The 20,031-nt window shown below is 39.4% G+C and overlaps 1 protein-coding gene across 1 annotated transcript in view; it reads left to right on the top strand.

Annotated features, from left to right (window-relative positions):
• Positions 1–17,450, top strand: part of MROH8 (maestro heat like repeat family member 8) — a 53,331-nt gene extending 35,881 nt beyond the window's left edge. The window contains exons 13-21 of the mRNA XM_084888679.1: positions 3,249–3,387; positions 6,184–6,374; positions 7,209–7,346; positions 7,608–7,722; positions 8,055–8,195; positions 9,523–9,687; positions 11,885–12,040; positions 14,567–14,689; positions 17,224–17,450. Coding sequence (XP_084744805.1) covers positions 3,249–3,387; positions 6,184–6,374; positions 7,209–7,346; positions 7,608–7,722; positions 8,055–8,195; positions 9,523–9,687; positions 11,885–12,040; positions 14,567–14,689; positions 17,224–17,355 — 1,300 coding nt within the window. The 3' untranslated portion in view covers positions 17,356–17,450. The remainder of the gene's footprint in view (positions 1–3,248; positions 3,388–6,183; positions 6,375–7,208; positions 7,347–7,607; positions 7,723–8,054; positions 8,196–9,522; positions 9,688–11,884; positions 12,041–14,566; positions 14,690–17,223) is intronic.
• Positions 17,451–20,031: the final 2,581 nt, after the last annotated feature.

Genomic DNA, 20,031 nt, shown 5'->3' with positions numbered 1-20,031 from the left:
TAATCAAATACAAGATGACTTTAACTCATCCAAAGGAAAAAATTAGTTCATACACATTTTAAAAAATATTCTTACTTTTATATATTTCTGTAATGCACTATTTTTAAATCTTTACTACTTGCTTCAGGTTAGCCACACTAGATTCTTATATAAAGCACATGACTTAGTACAAATATTAAATATATCTAGCTATTTTAAGTGCAATTTTAACATTATTTAATATTTGTATGCATTCTAGCTCTTGGATGACTTTGAGAAAGAACTACTGCTTTAGATCATGTGAGAATGTGGATTCTGTTAGAAATGACTTAGGAAACTTCATTCTGAGTATGGTTTTGGTCACTTACCTGAAGTTCATTAGTTTGTTTATAGATCAGCATAATTGTTCTTAGGAGTCTGTGTGCTGTTAGGCTCTGGGGAAATAATGGACAGGACATGGACATAGCTGTCCCTAGCTGAGTTTTTAGTGTTAATTACCATGTAGGTGATAGGATGGGGGATGGGAAGAGACATTCTATCTAGACAGAAGGTAGAGAGAAAATAAATACCAGGAAGGTATGAAACAGTTTAATGAATGCTCATTCCCAAATGATGGGCAAACAAAAACTATGTCACAGCTACAAAATCAGTATCATGGGAAGTGAGACCTGTTTCTTTTCTTTCTTTTTTTTCAGACACAATCTTTAATATCTGCCTTTATTTAATCTTTTTTTTTTAACATTTTTTATTAAATTATTATCTGTGTACATATTTTAACATTGCCCCCTCCCCTCCCATACATACCTTTCCTCCCCAGAGTTTTGTGTCCATTGGTTGCATATATGCATATATACAAGTCCTTCGGTTGATCTATTATCTCCCCCAGATCTCCCTACCCTCCCTGCTGTAATTTGACAGTCTGCTTGTTGCTTTACTGTCTCTATATCTATCTTTTGGTTCATCAGTTTATAATGTTCTTTATTATCCATAAATGAGGTCATGTGGTGTTTCTCTTTCATTGACCTGCTTATTTCACTCAGCATGATGTTCTCCAATTCCATCCAGGTTGCTGCAAATGATGAGAATTCCTTCTTTTTTATGGCAGCATAGTATTCCATTGTGTAGATGTACCATATTTTTTGGATCCAATCATCTGCTGATGGGCACCTAGGCTGTTTCCAAATTCTAGCTATTGTAGATTGTGCTGCTATGAACATAGGGGTGCACATATCCTTTCTGATTGGTGTTTCTAGTTTCTTGGGGACCTGTTTCTTATTTTAAACTCCCAGATGATTTTTTTCACACTAAACTTTGAGAAGACTCATAGGCCCATGCGTGTGTGTTCCTAATTCAAATGCATTCCCAGCACACTTACAAATGTGCAGAACTGAAAGCATTTTGAAACATTTTTTTCATAACATATAGCTTCTTCTTTTTTAAAATATGTTTTTGTTGATTTTGGAGATAGGAAGGGACAGAGAGAGAAACATCCATGAGAAAGAGAAACTTTGATCGGCTGCCTCCTGCACGAATCGATCCTGAAACCTGGGTATGTGCCCTGAATGGGAATCAAACCTTTGACTTTTTGGTGCAGAGATGACAATCAACCTAGCCACATGGGCCAGGGTGCAATAAATAGCTTCTTAAGTATTTCATCTACTCCCTTAGGAATTCAGGGGGGGGGGGGGGATCAAGAGTAAGTAAATATAGGAATTTCTTAGTTTTACCCCAGAATGAATGTTAATATTCTGTAATCTGTTTCCCCAGTCAAGAGCCTTTTCAATATCCCACACTGCGTCTATCTTCCCTTCAGGAGTTCTTTTGAAACTTATTTTGTTTTATTCACAGTAATTATTACCAATGTAAGGAGTAGAAATGTAGGAATAGTTTTGAAGCCTCTCAGTGTTTAGAGTGATTCTGAGCAGGTAGTTGGAAAACCATGCTTTACAAAAACACTGAGTCTAGCACACAAAGATACCTAGGTAGATTTTAAAAAGAAAAGAATGGGTTAAAAGCATGAATAACTCCCAATCTTCTCATCCTTCCCCATAATGCTCCTCGACAGTGTTTATATAAGTCAGGCCCTACCTTTGAGTCAGTGGTAGAAGAGAACTCATTACAGGGATCTTCAAACTACGGCCCGCGGGCCACATGCAGCCCCCAGGGGAGTCTGATCTTGCCCGCCAGGTTTTTTGGGCAGTGAGTGCAGCCAAGGTGTTACAGTAGGAATTAGTAGTTCATATAGTCCGGCCCTCCAGCTCTCTGAGGGACCGTGATCTGGCCCCCACTTTAAAAAGTTTGAGGACCCCTGCTTAAGAAGAGATACCTTCTAAGGAAGATCAAAGCTTTATTTCAAAGCTTGATCTTAGCCAAAATTTGAAGACCATATACTAGATCACATGTGTCAAACACAAGGCCCGCGGGCCAAATCCAGCCCGCCAGGCCTTCCAATGTGGCCCGCACCGCGCTGTCATCACTGCACTCCGCTGTCAGTTTATGACATTGTCAGTTTATGACTGTTCAGTAAACCATTCGGCCCGAGATTTAGGCTGGATTTTAGATTTTGGCCCCTTCTCTGATTGAGTTCGACACCCCTATACTAGATTGAATAAGTATGTCTTTGAATGCCTTCTGTAAGCTTGGCATTGTGCTAGGCTCTGAGGGATTCATAGAAGTCAGAGTATTCCCTGCCTCTGAGGGAACAGGTAGGCACACTTACAGAGAACGGACAATAGCACATTGAGCCTGAGGCAACCTCTATGACAAACAAATTTTTAAAGTGTTATGGGAACTCTCATGAGTTACAAGTTGATGAAGCAGCAAAGGATTCATAGAAAGGAGGACTTTGGAGCTGGACCTAAAAGGATTTTGATGGACAGAGGAGAGTTTTGGAAAGGGCCTTTCAGTTTAAGGAAATGACTTAAGCAAAGACGTAGGGTTTTCAAAGTTCATTGTTTATTTGGTGAAGGTGAATAGTTTGGGTAGCTAGAGCACAGAGTATGTGATAGGGGAGTTATAAGACTGAAAAGGTAAGTTAGGGCCAGTTTGTGAATGGTCTTGAAGTCCGTGCTGAAGCAATAGGAACTTTGGTCTATAAAATCTTGGGAATTACTGTTATGAAATCAGAGAGTAAGTATTTTGCTACCCTGAAGAACTACACAGCAGGAAACCTCTTATAGATTGGATTCCAAACAGACTTTAAATACGTTGTGGTCATTATAGGCCTGGAATGAGCCATTTTCCTGAACCTTCTTACTCTGATTTTCTAGAAATCTGACTGAGATGTGGAGAACTCTGAAGGTGGTGGAGGTTCCCAATACAGCTGGGATCCTGTCGAGGCTCCTGAGGATGCTGCAGAAATGCCATACTGAGCCCCCCCAGGAGAAGATGGCCTATGTGGCTGTTGCTGTAAGCCATTGAGCTGTGCCCCTCCAACTTCAGCTCGCCATGCTTCCCCCTTGGGATGACTGGCCCAACACCCTATCTGGAGAGTGTTCCTTTTGGTTCCTCTTAAAGTTTGCTTCTGTCATCCATTTATAAATCTACAGTGTCTCTACCAATGGAATGACATGGATGGGGCTGGGGAGAATGAAGCAATCAGTATGGTTTATAAGTTTTAAACATTCTTTCCCGAAACCTTAAAAGATAATAGTTAAAAGTAATACAAACTTGTGAAAAATTTTTTCCCCAATAATACAAAAGAATACAAATTAGAAAGTAAAAGTCCTCCTTAAGCAGAGGTTTGCAAACCTTTTCTGTAAAGGACCAGATGGTAATATTTAAATAATGGCCACACCATCTCCCTAAAAATGAACTTTTTAGAAGTGTTTATACATATATGAACTTTTTATATATGTATTCAGTATATTTTTTTCCCTTTTAAATAGACTTTAAAAAAAAGATATTTTATTGATTTTTTACAGAGAGAAAGAGAGAGTGATAGAGAGTTAGAAACATCAATGCGAGAGAATCATCGATCAGCTGTCTCTTGCACACCCCCTACTGGGGCTGTGCCCGCAACCAAGGTACATGCCCTTGACCGGAATCGAACCTGGGACCTTTCAGTCCGCAAGCCGACGCTCTATCCACTGAGCCAAACCGGTTTTGACTAGACCTTTTTTTAAAATATATTTTTATTGAATTCTAAGAGGAAGGGAAAGGGAGAGAGAGAGAAACATCAATGATGAGAGAGAATCATTGATCAGCTGCCTCCTGCATTCTTGGGATCCAGCCTACAGCCTGGGCATGTGCCCTAAGTGGGAATCGAACCATGACTTCCTGGTTCATAGGTCAGTGCTCAACCACTGAGCCACACTGGTCATCTAGACTTTATATTTTAAAGCAGTTTTAGGTTATAGCAAAATTGAGCTGAAAGCACAGCATTCCTAAGTACTCCCTGTCCAGTATATGCACAGCCTCCCCTTCTTATCCACATGTACATTTTACTTTATTTTTTTTCCCCTACCAGTTTATGGTTCAGCTTTCCCTGGCCTAAGGTATCATCACGCTTTTTTTTTTTTAGCTTCCAAAATATTTTAACTTCTCTAGTCTGCTCTTGTCTCCTCTCCTATTCTGGTTCTTGTAGATTTATGCCTTTTTAAAAATCCCAGTAATGCCATTTTAGTGCAATGATAGGAGTTAGGACAGATAAAATTATTTAATTATATTAGTCTATAAAATTATTTGTGCATAAATGAGTATTATATATACATATATATATATACACACACACACATATATATATATGATCATAATACATGCTCTTTAATGACCTGCTATTTTTATTTAACAATATATTACTACTTTCCATGTCAATATATGAGGCTCTCTGCTATCTTTTTCATGGTTGCATAGTAATTTATTTTCAAGTACTTTTAAAAAAAAATAGGGCATACATGGTATTGAACCATTTATTTTATTATCAAGTTTCAGATTAGAGAATATTTTAACAATTTTTAAACTTTTGCCATTACAACAGTATTATAGCAGACATAAGTTTTGTTATACTGTACATACCAATTATTTAGAATAAAGTCCATTGGAGGGTAATTTCTAGGTCAAGGGTGGGATTATTTAAGCTTCCGATAATTTTCCCAGATGGTCCTCTAGAATGTTGCCCTCCTACCAGTCATGTACCAGAATGCCCATTTACCCACACTCACACTACATTGAATATTACCAGTCTTTTTATTGTTGCCTAGCTAATAGGTTAAAAAGAAACATTTTGTTTTTACTTTTTAAATTTATCTTTTTTGTTTAAAGTATTACAGATGACCCCTATTTTCCCAATAATCCCCTCCAAAAGGAACATGTTTTAATTATAATTTTGTTACTGGTGAGGTGGAACATTTGTATATATTCTTTTTTTTTTTTTTTTTTTTTTTAATCCTCATCCAAGGACATGCTTTTCATTAATTTTCTGAGAGAGAGGAACAGAGAAAGACAGAGAAACATATATGTGAGAAAGAAACATTGATCAGTTGCTTCCTGTTCATGCCCTGACTGAAACCAAACCCGCAACCTAGGTATGTGCCCTGACCCAGAATCAAACCCACAACCTTTTGGTGTATAGCACTATGCTCCAACCAACTGAGCCACCTGACCAATGCTGTATATGTTTTTTAATTGGTTATTTATAATTCCTCTTTTACAACTCATCTGCTCATGTGCTGTATACCAGTGCATCTCACTTTTAATATGCACACAAGTCATCTAGAGAATACAGATTCTAATGCAGAAGGTCTGGAGTAGGGCTTTCGATTCTCCGTTTCTAATCATGCAGTGCCAGTGCTACTGCTGTGTATAGCCCACACTTTGAGTAGCAAGCTTAACTTTTTTTTCCTTACTGATATGTGAGAGCATTTTATATATTAGAAATATCACATTGATGCAAATACTTTCCCAGGTGATTGTATTCTAAGTTTGTTTATCATAAATTTTGCTTTGGCTTTTTATTTGCATGCAAATATGTTAATAGTTTCCTTGATAGTTTACTTCTGGGTTTTAGGACTTCCCCTTACCCTTTGACAACTTTTAATGACCACTTGACTCCTATTCCTTTATCCCCTCACTTGCATGTCCCTGCACTGTTCTGCCCATGAGATAATAGAGCCAGAAAACATGTTCTAACACAAGCAGAAGTAAAGCGAGAATAACAATTAGGGCTAGCATGTTCAGCTCTGCTGTGTGCCTTTTCTACCGCAGGCAACAGATGCCCTTTATGAGGTGTTTATGGGAAACCAGCTCCAAGAAGCTATGTTCCAACTCTTTCCTCAGCTTCTCATGACACTGCTCATCCAGATCCACCACAGCATCGATCTCACCATGTCTGATGTCGCCATCCCACCCGGCCTGTACACAGAACAAGAAATGTCTTCAAAGGTTACTCCTTTGTGGTACTGCCCGTTGTGATTTTATTGACCTTAGCTAACACTGTAAGCACCGGGCACTGTAGTAGGCACAAGGATGGCCAAGATGTGGTCCCAACTGTAGGAGCACTTATAGTCTACTATGAAATGCCCAGGAATTATTCTAGCTGTCATTGGTTGTCCTTGGTTTTATTGATGCCAAGATAAATTAGGCTATCTGGCTCCAGATGCCCTGCAAAATAATGTGTGGTACCATGCGAGCCTTTTTTGATAAATCAAGTAGAAACAGAGTCCAGCAAAACAACCTTAAACCCACCTCCAAAACTATACTGATCCATAATTGAATAATTCCCTATTTCTGCTTTATTGCATAGAGAGGTATTTTTCGTTTCCAATTAGGTTATCAGTAGATATTTTTTAAGTGTTTCTGTGGCACATGGATTTCTTTTGGTGATGTTACTAGTATGACCAGGATACTAGTTCAATTAGTAATTTTTAAAAGTAATGGTATAAAAAAAAGTAATGGGGCAAATTTCTGTGGTATAAATAAGTGGTATCTAAATAAAGCTTTTTAAAAAAGCAGTAGGCATTAGCTTAGCATCCCTTATAATTTGTTTTATCATAGATTTCTTTCCAAATCCCAGGGAAACAAAATCTAGTTAGATTTCTTTATGCCCATAATTTGGGTGAGGGGACCTTTCAGTTCTTAGAGCATTCCAAGTGATTTAGGGAATCTAGAAAGAAGAGAATTACAGTCTAGCAGCCATCAATGCCTACCCTCCTCAGCAAGAGCAGGATAATTGTGTGCTGTAAGTTGGAAGGGCCTGTTTTATTCACTTGTACTGTTTTTGTGTGATTTAGCTTTGCCATACAGGCTACAAAGACTCTCCTCCTCAGAACATGGTGCTTGCAGGAATTCAACATCATGGAAAAGAATGAAGGATGGACTCTCCTGTCAGGAAAAGACTGCCATCTTCAGGGAGTATCTCTCCTTGCCAAGTAAGGCTACCTTGACATGCATACTTGCTCTAAATCAGCATTGTTTTAAGGTATTTTTCCCCCTTTAGTTACCACAACAACCAAGCTTAGATACCTTCTTGTCATAGGGTGGGCAAATACCCATAATGCCAGGCAAATTTTTCAGAGGTCCTGGCCCTGCCATACCCTCATGTCACCTGCAGCTGGGTAAACATTTCAGTGGGAAAATGCTCTCTGTTTAGGAACATTTCTAAGAGCTGTTCTGTTGGTGTTGTTTTGCAGTGCATTGCTGAGAAGTAACCACGACATTGCACATAAGATCTTGTACTTGTCAATCCCTCTTCTTAACCGAGGGAATGCTAAACATAAACTCACATCTGCAGGCTTTTTTGTGGAGGTAAGACTCCTTCCTTAGAAGCCGGATTCAGGAAGCCTATAAAGCAGCAGGACCTGCCTTCCTAGGTCCTGTCCAGTTTAGTGGCAGGCTATGATTCCTCTCCAACTTGGGATAGAAATAGTTTCAGATTCAAGCCTATTGAAATTTTTCTTTCCCCGTATTCATCCTTCAACATTCCTTATTTACCCACAGTGTAAGCATCCCCTTGTGATGTATGTGCTGTATAGTAGAGGTTTTATAAGTATAGCACTTTAGAGTTGGTGTAAAGGTGGCTCCTCTTATGAAAAAGGACTCCAAGTTAACTTCTTTGGTTGATTTCTGGGTTCTTTCAGCTTCTCCAGAGTCCAGTGGCTAGGAGACTGCCCAGCATATACTCTATTGCCCGCTTGAAAGACTGGCTACATCATGGAAATAATATCTTTAAAATTCTCGCCCTGACGGGACTGTACTACATTATCAGACATCAGGAGATGGTAGGAGGGGCCCCTACGCCACCAATTCATAAGTCACAAATAAAACATGCCCCAGAAAGACACACAAGAAACTGATAATAGCTGAGGGTGAAAATTGGGTAAGTCTGGGCACATGGTGAGTGGGAGTACATACCTTTGTACCACTTGAAATGTATACCTAGAAAATAAGCAAGTGCAGGCTATTAAGCGTTTAATGAAATTTTAAAAAATTCAAACAACTAAGACACACATATTCATAATACTTGAAACCTGCAATTTGTATACATTTCAAATCATTATCATCACAACATGGGCAACATTTTTGTGTCTTTTTATGCCTTGTACTATATTGCCTTATCATCTAGGATAAGAGTCACTGACATTCATGTTGAAAGCTCATTTTCCACAGGCCTAACGACACTAAGCCAGGTCAGAAGAGAAAATTAACCCCTGAGGCTTCCATTTTATCACTTTAATTTAATTTTATTTTATTTCAAATACAGGGATGGGCAAAAATAAGTTTATAGTTATGAGTACACAAAACACAGTTAATAAAGCTCTTGTAATCATTGTAACTTGCATATCTTTCTCCATACAAACAACTGTAAACCTACTTTTGCCCACCCCTGTGTATAACAAATTTTGGTTGGATATATGAATATTTGTGGCTTATTCAATTTAATTTTTACATGTATATGTGTTTTTATTATATTTTTATTGATTTCTGAGAGGGAGCGAGAGATAGAAACATCAATGATGAGAGAGAATCATTTACTGGCTCCCTCTTGCACGTCCCTACTGGGGATGGAGTCTGCAACCTGGGCATGTGCCCCTGACCCAGAACCCTTCAGTCCACAGGCCGACACTCTATCCACTGAGCCAAACCAACTATGGCATAATTTTTACATTTATGTTTTAAATTTTAAAACCCTGAGAATAACCTATGTCAATTTCTGCTTGAATTCCTCCAAAGAATCTTTTAGTCTCTGTTTGAATACCTTTCATGATGGGTCCTTGCTGTGACATAAACTAGCCATTCCACTTTCTCTCATTGTTAGGTGAACTGTTCCTTACATTAAACCCAGTCCATTTCGCTTGACCTTCAAGTGGTCCCATTTCTGCCCTGTGGGCAGCTCACAACAGCTCTGCTTCCTTCTCTACATGTCAGCCTTATCAGTGCTGACAGAGGGCAGTCATGCCTTCTTTAGTCTGTATTCTTGAGTATCCTGTGCTACCAAAAATTCAGTAAGCACCAGGTACTGAGTAAAGGAGGGGAGCTCTACTTTGGTATCAGATGGGAGTGCTATCAGGAGAGGTGCTGATGCACTCACTCCCTTGGGGCACACAGGGGGAAGACATCCAGAGCCTGTTGCCGTGCATCCTAGACCTGTTGTGGGAAACTGATGAGAAGATCGTTTTGTTGGCCATCCAGATACTCTTGCTGCTCGTTAGAACAATGGATTTCTCTACCCTGGCTGCTATGATGAGGACAGTCTTCTGCTTATTTGGTGATGTAAGACAATGAAGGATACTTTCTGAGGAGTGGGGGCGGGGGGAGGTAATTGGTATAACAGCAAATAGAAGTTGGGATAATAATAAATACTCTATTTTGTATAGTACTTTTTATGTTCAGAGCACTTTCAAATCTCCTCTCATAGGCCCTTCCATGTAACCCGTGTAATGTTGTTAGGGTTGGTGTTACTGTTTTTTACATTTAAAAAACTTTGAAACATGCCAAGACCAGTTTGGCTCAGTGGATAGAGCATTGGCCTGCGGACTGAAAGGTCCCAGGTTTGATTCCGGTGGAAGGCATGTACCTTGGTTGCGGGCGCATCCCCGGTGGGGGGTGTGCAAGAGGCAGCTGGTCAATGATTCTCCCTCATCGATGTTTCTAACTCTCTATCCCTCTCTCTTCCTCTCTGTAAAAAAATAAATAAAATATATTTTAAAAAATAAAAATAAAAAACTGAAGCATAAAGACTTGCCAAGGTACTCCCCTGCTTCATGGGATGGGGAAGGAGTTTCTAAAAGGAAAAACATTATATTTCCTTTCAAGTAACAATCAGGACTGGGTCAAGGTGGTATATATATATATGCCCATCCCAAATCATAAAGATTTTTCAAAAAGAAATACATAAACCACAATGAACCACATCCTTGGAAGAGTCAAATATGCAAAGTCTGGGATTTTGAATTTCAGTAAAACTGCTATGGATTTTACCAGGTGTACCGGTTAATAATGCAGATTTTTTTCAATAGCTGGAGTTACACATATGTTGATATACATGTGATTTGATATGTATGCTACTTTGTTGTATTGACAGCAAGCTTCAAAACTTCACATGTCAAATTATCTGAAGGTGTTAACATCATAGATATTTTTTACATGCTTAAAAATGTCAAATTTCATGCCCAAAAAAGAGCATTTGCAGGAAGTTTTCATTCATTATTTTTGGGGGGAAAATGCTGCTGAATACATTGGGAAGCTTATGGTGAACATGCTCCATCTCAAGATACTTGTGAACACTGGTTTAAATGCTTTAAAAGTGATGCTTTCTATGTGAAAGCAAAGACTATCCAGGTCAACCGAAAAAATTTGAAGACCAGCAATTACAAGCATTATTGGATGTAGATGCATATCAAACTCAAAAACAACTTGCAGAAAGATTAAACATTGTCAGCAAACAATTTCCGATGGTTTACAAGCAAATGGGAAAGATTTTAAAGGGAAGAAAATGGGTGCCACATGGAAAACCAAAAGGTCATCAGTAAAATGTTACTTCAATGGCACGAAAGACAGTCTTTTTTGCACCAAATTGTGACTGATGATGAAAAGTGGATTTATTTTGAGAATCCCAAATGATCCAGGTCAACTATCAACGTTGACTGCAAGGCCAAATTGCTTCAGAAAGAAGACAATGCTGTGTTTGGTGGGATCAGGAAGGTGTGGTGTATTATCAGCTTCTAAAACCAGGAGGAACCATTAATACTGATCACTGCTGACAACAAATAATCAATTTGAACCATGCTTTGATTGTAAAACGACAAGAATGGGCCAGAAGTCATCGCAAAGTAATTTTGATTCATGATGACACACCATCACACACTTCAAAACCAGTTAAAAGATAAGTTAAAAGATCTTGCCTGGGAAGTATTAACCCACCCGCTCTATTCAACAGACCTTGCTCCTTCAGATTACCGCTTGTTCTGATGGATGGCATACACACTTTCTGAGCAGCACTTCAAAACGTACGTAAAGTAGAAAATTGGGTCACTGAATTGTTTGCCTCAAAACAAGAAAAGTTCCATTGGGATGGTATCCACAAATTACCTGAAAGATGGGGGAAATGTGTAGCTAGTGATGGACATTATTTTGAATAAAGCACTTTTGATGTTACTCTTGAAATTATTGTGTTTTCTTTGATTACAAAATCTGCATTATTAAGGTACACCTGGTAGTACCAGTATCAGGCACAAATGTGAGACTATAGGTGGAACTATGGCCATTTCTCACGTGTGAAATGAGAGAACAAAAGTAGTACAAAGCAGCAGGTCTTATTGTCTCCACATATATTTGGTTTCTTGCCCTCAGCTACCTACAGCTAAATGGCTTCATATTAGGACTGGCATTTCAGCTAACCTAATGCTCTTGTAAAGTTAAGCATGAACACTTTCAGTGAGTTGCTTCCCTTTGAATATTTTCTTCATAGGTGAGACCTGATGTTCATTGTCTCTCCATGACCCTCTTTGGAGCCTCTGTAAAGTCTGTGAAATACACAAATAAGAAAGGTGTAGAGAACCAAGTCCTGGACAGCTTGCTCCCACTTCTTCTGTATTCTCAGGATGAAAATGATGCAGTAGCTGAGGTAATGATGTAGTATCAAATTTCTTTCTGGACTTTACTTCAAATCCAGAGCCAGATCTGCAAATAAATGTTCATATATTTGAAAGCAGGGATTTTTTGTGGTACCATCTTTCCCCCCCCATTTTTTCTGGTACAGGCTACCTTTTAATTACCTTGACTAAGTAAATTGTTTAAAAACTACTATTTCTCTGTAGCAAATTATTTCTTCGTGGGCAGCCCAACCCAAAATTCAGCCTAGCACAGAGTCCAAGGTACAGTGCCCCATTCAACAAACTCTTTTTTATTTAGATTTTTAAAATTGATTTGAGAAACACATTGATGTGTGAGAGAAACATGAATCAGTTACCCCCTGTACATGCCCTGACCAGGGATCACGCCTTGTATGGGACAATGCTGTAACCAAATGAACTAAGGCAACAAACTTTTTTTATTGACAACATTAATAATATTTCTTTTCTTCTTTCATTTAAGAACTGCCTCTTAGCCTGAGACAAAAAGACTTGTATTGAGGCTAAGTGAGAAACAGTGGCTTCTCTGACAATCTGGAAAAGCGTTTGCCTCTCCTTAATCTTCTCAGAGCTCTGCCCTAAAAAGTTCCGAGTAGGATGTCATCATCTTTAGTACTTACTGTCCACATCTCCAAAGTCCATTCCAAGGTACTAACTATAACCAACAGTTACAGAAAAACAGGGAAGTAGGCTTAGACTTCAAGGATTCTGGACAAATGCTGGCGCTCTCACCTACTTATGTTCCTTACAAAAGTGAAAGCAGGTTCAGAAAAAGGATTTAATATTATGGTAGATCTTAGCATCTTGTTATGGGGGTAGTTTTATGACCTTGTGGTCATAAATATGAAATATTTTAGACCTCAATAAAGTATAAAGCAAAGCTTCCCAACCACATGAGGAGAAAATATGCCATGTAGGTATCACAGATATATGAAGGTACTGATACTCACCCACCTCCAACCTTGCCCAGGCAAGGCCTAGGGCAGTGAACACTCTGGACTTATTTTTCTTCAAACCTTGAATAACCTCTAGTCCCCTCTTTAAGGCTTCTTAGTGGGTTAGCCTAAGCAGAGAGGAGGGATATAACATTATACAGGTTAGAAATCACTAATACAGAAAACATAATAAACACCCATATATCTACCACTCATGCTAAGAAATTAATCAAACACCTATTTCTAATCAAATTTCCATAAGAACTATCATCCTGAATTTCATTTTTCTCCATTGACCCTTTTCTCTGCCTCCCTTACCCCCTGTTGCATGCCCTCATCCCACCCACCCCCAGTGTCTTGTGCTGAATTTCATTTTTATCATTTCTGTGGTAATATTTCTCATGTTTTAAAGCCTTATATGTAAAAATACTTTGTGTTATATCATTTATATATCAGCACCGTTTTTGTTTAATATTATAAGATTTATTTGTTGTATAGTTCTACTTCATTTATTTTTACTGCTATATAGAATTTTACCATGTGAATATCCTATGTCCCATTTTCCTATTCCTAGACATTCAGGTTGTCAATTTTTCATTATTACATTGCTGCACTATTTTCTTGTGTACAGTCTGAGAGTTTCTTGAGGTCATAAACCCAGAAGTAGAATATCTGGATATCTTTAACTTTACCAGATATTTACAAATTGCTAAACAAAGTAACTGAACTAATTTGTATTCCCATCAGTCCCCAAAAGGAATTTCAATGGCCCAAATATCTAGTGGACCTGGGACAAAATAATTGCTTGAAGTCGTCAGAGGTGTTCTCTGGTGCATAGGAGGCATTCTAAGAGTAATGCCTAGAGAGGAGGCCTACTTGTGAAATTTTGCTCAAGGACCTGCTTCAGCAAAGGATCAATACTCTCCAGAGTTCCTTCCAAGCCAGAGATCCCACAAGGACTCTGAGTAACTGCACTTCCCTGTGCAGAGTGACAGGAAAGTGATAATAGGAGCAATAAGTGGGTGTAGAAGCCCTATCTCCAGAGCATGGGGTAGTGGGAACTCCTATCTAAATCTCTGGTCTGGGTATTATACCTGATAGCTCTACTTTTGCCTTAGATCAGTTGTTTCTATACCCTCCCAAGAACTCCACAGGTTCTATGGATTCCCCTATGGGGAAGTTGAGGGGCAGTACTCTGGTTCCTTTCCATCCCTCCACTAACTTCAACGGGAATAATTGTGAGTTTATCAGCTTTTCATATTGGACTTTAGTGTCAGTTTTGAGGAAAGGTCAAAAAATGTTTGAGCCCTGGCTGGTGTGGCTCAGTTGGTTGAATGCACTGAAAAAAGGGTAACAGATTTGGTTCCCAGTCATTGCAAATGCCCAGGTTGCAGGTTCAATGCCTGGTTGGGGTGCATGTAGGAGCAGCTGAGCTGATCAATATTTCTCTCTCACGTTAATGTTTTCTCTCTCTCTCTCTTTCTCTCTCTCTCAAATCAATAAAAATATTTTAATTCATTAAAGATAAAATTGCATTAAAAAAAAAAGTTAAAAAATACTGATCTCTGATAATCTCTTTCACAGGAGAGCAGGCGAATCCTAACTATATGTGCCCAGTTTCTTAAGTGGAAGCTGCCCCAAGAAGTGTACTGCAAAGATCCCTGGTATATCCGCCCTAGTGAAGTTGAAACAATCTGCAAATTCTTTGTATGTGAGAAATAATGGTTTTGTTAACTTTAATACACTGACCTTTTTCCCACCCGGATTTTTTAAATATATATTTTTATTGATTTCAGAGAGGAAGGGAAAGGGAAAGAAAGAGACATCAATGATGAGAGAGAATCACTGATCAGCTGTCCCCTACATGCCCCCAACTGGGAATCAAGCCTACAACCCAGGCACATGCCCTGACCAGGAATCAAACTGTGATCTCCTGATTCATAGGTCAACGATCAGCCACTGAGCCACACCAGCTGGACTCAGATGTTTTAAATCATAATTTTTTAATCTGTGAACTGTTCTGTACTGTGAATCTAAGTTTCCTCCCAACTGAGTCACAAATACACTTTCTATTACCACCTTTCCTAATGGAAAAGACTGGTGAATTCTTGGGACCCCCACTATTGCAAGTTAGGCTATGGGGTAAAGCTAATAGCACATTTCAAATAACTACTTGTGGAATAAACTGAAATGGAGTTATATATTGCCTTTACAATGATCTCTAATCATGCCCTTGGATTTGGTAGATTGTTTTACCCTCCATTAGAGCATGTTCAGGGAGCCCCAAGCAAGGCTGCCATTGTGTTGTAGGCCAATGCAAGCATGATGACAGCATGCCCCTGGCTCTGCTAGCATCCTTTCTCCTCACAAATTTGACAATCTTAGGAGTAGGCTTATGCCAGAACAGCCTCAGGAGGCCATCTTTTTCCTAGACAACTGACTGTAGAAACCCTGAGGTCCTAATGAAGACCTTAGGACTTGTCCTGGCCAGGTGGCTCATTTGGTTGGAGCGTTGTCCCCTGCACCAAAATATTGTGGGCTCAATTCCCAGTCAGGGCACATACCTAGGTTGCAGGATCGTTACCTAGCCGGGTGCGTACAGGAGGCAACCAATCAATGTTTCTCTCTCACATTGATGTTTCTCTCTCTCTCCTTATAAAAAAATAAATAAATAAACATATCCTCGTGTGAGGATTTAAAAAAAAAAAAAAGACCCTAAGACTGACTATTCCCAGAGATCTTCCATATGAGTAGTCTGTTTAGGTCCCAGCAAGGGCTTCCCTGATTGAACTTTCAGGGCTAGCAAGTCCCACAGTACCCTTGTGTCAGGTTTTCCTTTAGGGATTATCTCTCTGACCTGCAGCCAAATTTATAACTGATGCCCTGATGACAGTATTTACAGCAGGAAATTCAGTGCTCTCAGTGGATAAGACTACAGATTATCTATGTTAAATCATAAGTCCTATGAGAGCAATTCCTGTTCTTCAATCCCCAAGATACTTATTCTTGTAAGAGATCCACTGAGAAGTGAGCTCACTCATCCAATAAGCATAACACGTCCAATGTGCAACAGACCCTGGAGAACCCAGAAATGTGCCAAGATTAAAACTTCCTAAGGGGAGTTTACAAGCTAGTAAAAGAGATAAAACCTCTGTGCGATATTAAATAGAAACTCACAGTGGAAAATATGTGCCAAGAGAGTAGTACCTGCAAATGCTGAGTAGAGTTTGGTTAGGTAGGCAGAAGCTGTCAGGGAAGAGCTCATAGGGAGGCAGAACTCAAGGTGGAATGTAGAGAACAGAGAAGACTTAGCTACAGAGAAATGACAGACTTACAGGCATTACAGGCACAACATGCAGCATGAGTGGATGTGAGAAAGGTGTGTTCAGAGGATTTAACTCTGTCTAGGGCAGGGGTGGGGAAACCTCTTTTTTGCCAAGGGCTATTTGAATATTTATAATGTCATTCGCAAGCCATACAACTGGAAAATTATGTTGCTATGAAAAAAGCTCCTAGATTTATTGAATTTTGAGTCCCATCTGTGATTGCCTTGGCAGGGCCAGACCAAATATATAGCCAGATGTTCCCCACCCCTTGTCTAGGGGATTGTTGTGGCATATTATTTATTGAGCAACTGTAGTTATTTCAAGTACTGTACTATCCTATATAATAAAAGGGTAATATGCAAATTGACTGTCACTCCAACATACAAGATGGCTGCCCCCATGTGGTCAGAGATGGCCGTACCCATGTGGACACAAGATGGCCACCACAAGATGGCCAGCAGGAGAGAGCAGTTGGGAGCAATCAGGCCTGCAGGGGAAGGCAGTTAGGGGTGACCAGGCCAGCAGAGGAGGGCAGTTGGGGGGGGGACCAGGCCAGCAGGGGCGGGAAGTTGGGAGCAATCAGGCTGGCAAGGGGCAGTTAAGCATCGATCAAGCTGGCAGGGGATTCATTAGAGGGTGATCAGGTTGGCAGGCAGAAGTGTTTAGGGGCAATCAGGCAGGCAGGCAGGCAGGCAAGCAGTTGGGAGCCAGAAGTCCTGGATTGTGAGAGGGCAGTCAGGCATCCCCCAAGGGATCCCAGATTGGAGATGGTGCATGCTGGGCTAAGGGACATACACTACCACCCCCGTCCACGAATTTTGTGCACTGAGCCTCTAGTATATGTATTACAGTGAGGCTGATAAAAATAGTGCTGCTGCTTCACTCCTTTATACTCTTACTTTTCCCCCCACTTAGGGAAAAAAATTCCAGGAGAAAGTTAACATCATAGCCCAAGCTTTGACGTTCTCCAAGAATGCAAACCTTCCTATCAGAAGAGCAGCAGTCTTGTTTGTCGGTACAAAGAAAATCCTTTCATTACTACAGTAACATCTATCCTGAACTTGCCCAAATTGTGTTGTTGAATGTCCCCATTCTTTATGAAGACCTTGAAAATATTTCTTTGGACAAAGGGGCTATATTATCTATTGGTAATTATCAAGTAGTTGTAAATCCAGTTTTTAGAATCTAATTACCAAAAGCCAATTCTGCCAGCTTCTTAGAGCCAAAGCCAGATCACAGACTCACTGACTTTATTCTGCATTTAGGGATCTTTTCAAAGTACTTGGATCACGATGAGCTCAAAATGAAGGATACTCAATGGATACAGAATGGTAAGTAATAACACACTTGGGTTTGGGGTGCCCCATCTCTTGGATGGAATCTGCAGCAGAGACCAAGCAGGCACTGTGGCAGAGCTGAGACTGAGAACTAGAAAGCCTGACTTTTGTGGTAAGAGGAAGCCCTTGGAGACTTTAGCTGAATGACAGTCTAACCCCAGCCCAATCCCCTCTTTAAGAAAGAACATGAACTTATTTGTCTGGGAACCAGCTTTGATGAATTGTCTCAGAGACTGTTCCTGAACTTTGTCAGGAAATAAGACATTAAATAAAAATACTATCTTAGCCGAAACTGGTTTGGCTCAGTGGATAGAGCGTCGGCCTGCGGACTGCAAGGTCCCAGGTTCGATTCCAGTCAAGGGCATGTACCTTGGTTGCAGGCACATCCCCAGTGAGGAGTGTGCAAGAGGCAGCTGATCAATGATTCTCTCTCATCGAAGTTTCTAGCTCTCTATCCCTCTCTCTTCCTCTCTGTAAAAAAAAATCAATAAAAGCCAAAACCGATTTGGCTCAGTGGATGGAGCGTCGGTCTGTGGACCGAAAGGTCCGAGGTTTGATTCCGGCAAGGGCATGTACCTTGGTTGCGGGTACATCCCCAGTGGGGGTGTGCAGGAGGCACCTGGTCTATGTTTCTCTCTCATCGATGTTTCTAGCTCTCTATCCCTCTCCCTTCCTCTCTGTAAAAAAAAATCAATAAAATATATTTTTTTTAAAAATCAATAAAAATATTTTTTAAAAATAAAGAAACACTATCTTAGTAAATCATGATGACACCTCACAAGTACCTCACAAGATGATTGCAGCACTATTTTCTATAAGCTGTTGTCCTATAAAGTGGTAGGACTTGATAGTAAAGATGTTTATAGTCATTTTAGGCAACCATCATGCAAATGGAATTGTTAATGAAAAATGTCCATAATTGTATGGTTTTGAGGATTTAGCACTCAAAGAATTATTTATTCCCACTTAAGAAGTAGGCCTATAATTTAAAAATGCCACTGCTGCCGAAACCGGTTTGGCTCAGTGGACAGAGCATTGGCCTGCAGACTGAAAGGTCCCAAGTTCGATTCCAGTCAAGGACATGTTCCTTGGTTGCGGGCACATCCCAAGTAGGGGGTGTGCAGGAGGCAGCTGATGGATTATTCTCTCTCACTGATGTTTCTAACTCTCTATCTCTCTCTCTTCCTCTCTGTAAAAAATCAATAAAATATATATATATATTTTAATTAAAATGAAATAAAAATGCCATTGCTAACTCTCACAACCCCAAAGGATATCCTTTGAGAACCAAATTAAAATCCTGGATAATACAGTGCTTTTAAAATAAAAACATACTAGTAGAGCCCTAATTAGTTGGTTTTCTCAGTGGTTAGAGCATTGGCCCATGAACTGAAGGGTCTCAAGTTTGATTCTGGGCAAGGGCACGTACCTCGGGTTTAGCTCAATCTGGTAGGGGCACGTGTGGGAGGCAACCAATGGTTGTGTCTCCTTTACATCCATGTTTTTCTCTGTCTCTCCCCCATTATCTCTGAAAACTCTTGGGTGAGGATTAACAAAAAATAAAAATATATAGAACTGGTAAAATATCCAGAAGCTAAAGCTTATTTAGGAAAGATTATGCCACTTTTCTCTAAGGTCTCTTACTTCTGCACAGTTATCACAGAAGCAAAAAAATAGGAAGGTCATGTAGATTATTTTATTCTATGAGGTAGGATTCTACATGGTTGATTAGATTGAATTAAAAGCAAATTATGTTCTAATCTAAAACACTGAGGAATCAAAGTTGCTTTTCTATTCTAAAGTTATCTATATAGAAAATTTAAATTTGTATATAAGTATATGTATATATGAGGATGAACCATAAAATTTGCCATTTTGTAGGGCAAAAACAATTCAATATAAGCAATCTCAACCTAATGGAATAACCCCATACTATTCTCTTTCTAACAGTGGCTAATCTGTTTTAGAAATAGGGTAGAACACCCTAGCACTCTTTTTGAATAAGCTTATGTCATTTACACAGGTAGTTTTAGGCAAATTTAAACAAAAATGTCAAAAATTTAAAAATTAAAATTAATTTCATGACAAAATAAGTTTCAATTCCTTTGTATTACAAAATAGACGCCTGTTTTCGCATGTGTTCTGTGGAACAGGTACACAGATCTTAATGTAGGAACTGAAAGAAATTAAAAGCTAGTCAAGTATTCCATTTTAGAAATCAACATGATGAATTTAAAGGCTAAAATGGTACTTAAAAACAAAGAGCTGTTGGTTATGAAAAGGTCTTGAGCATTTTTGAGACCCTAGAGAAATTGGCTAGGTGGCTCAGTTGTTTAGAGCATGGTCCTGATATGCCAAGGTTGTGGGTTTGATCCCTGGTCAAGAC

Source organism: Pipistrellus hanaki (assembly GCF_964339955.1).
Source record: "Pipistrellus hanaki genome assembly, chromosome: 6".
In the NCBI taxonomy this organism is placed as follows: domain Eukaryota; kingdom Metazoa; phylum Chordata; class Mammalia; order Chiroptera; family Vespertilionidae; genus Pipistrellus; species Pipistrellus hanaki.
This window is presented reverse-complemented; position numbering and strand designations above follow the sequence as displayed.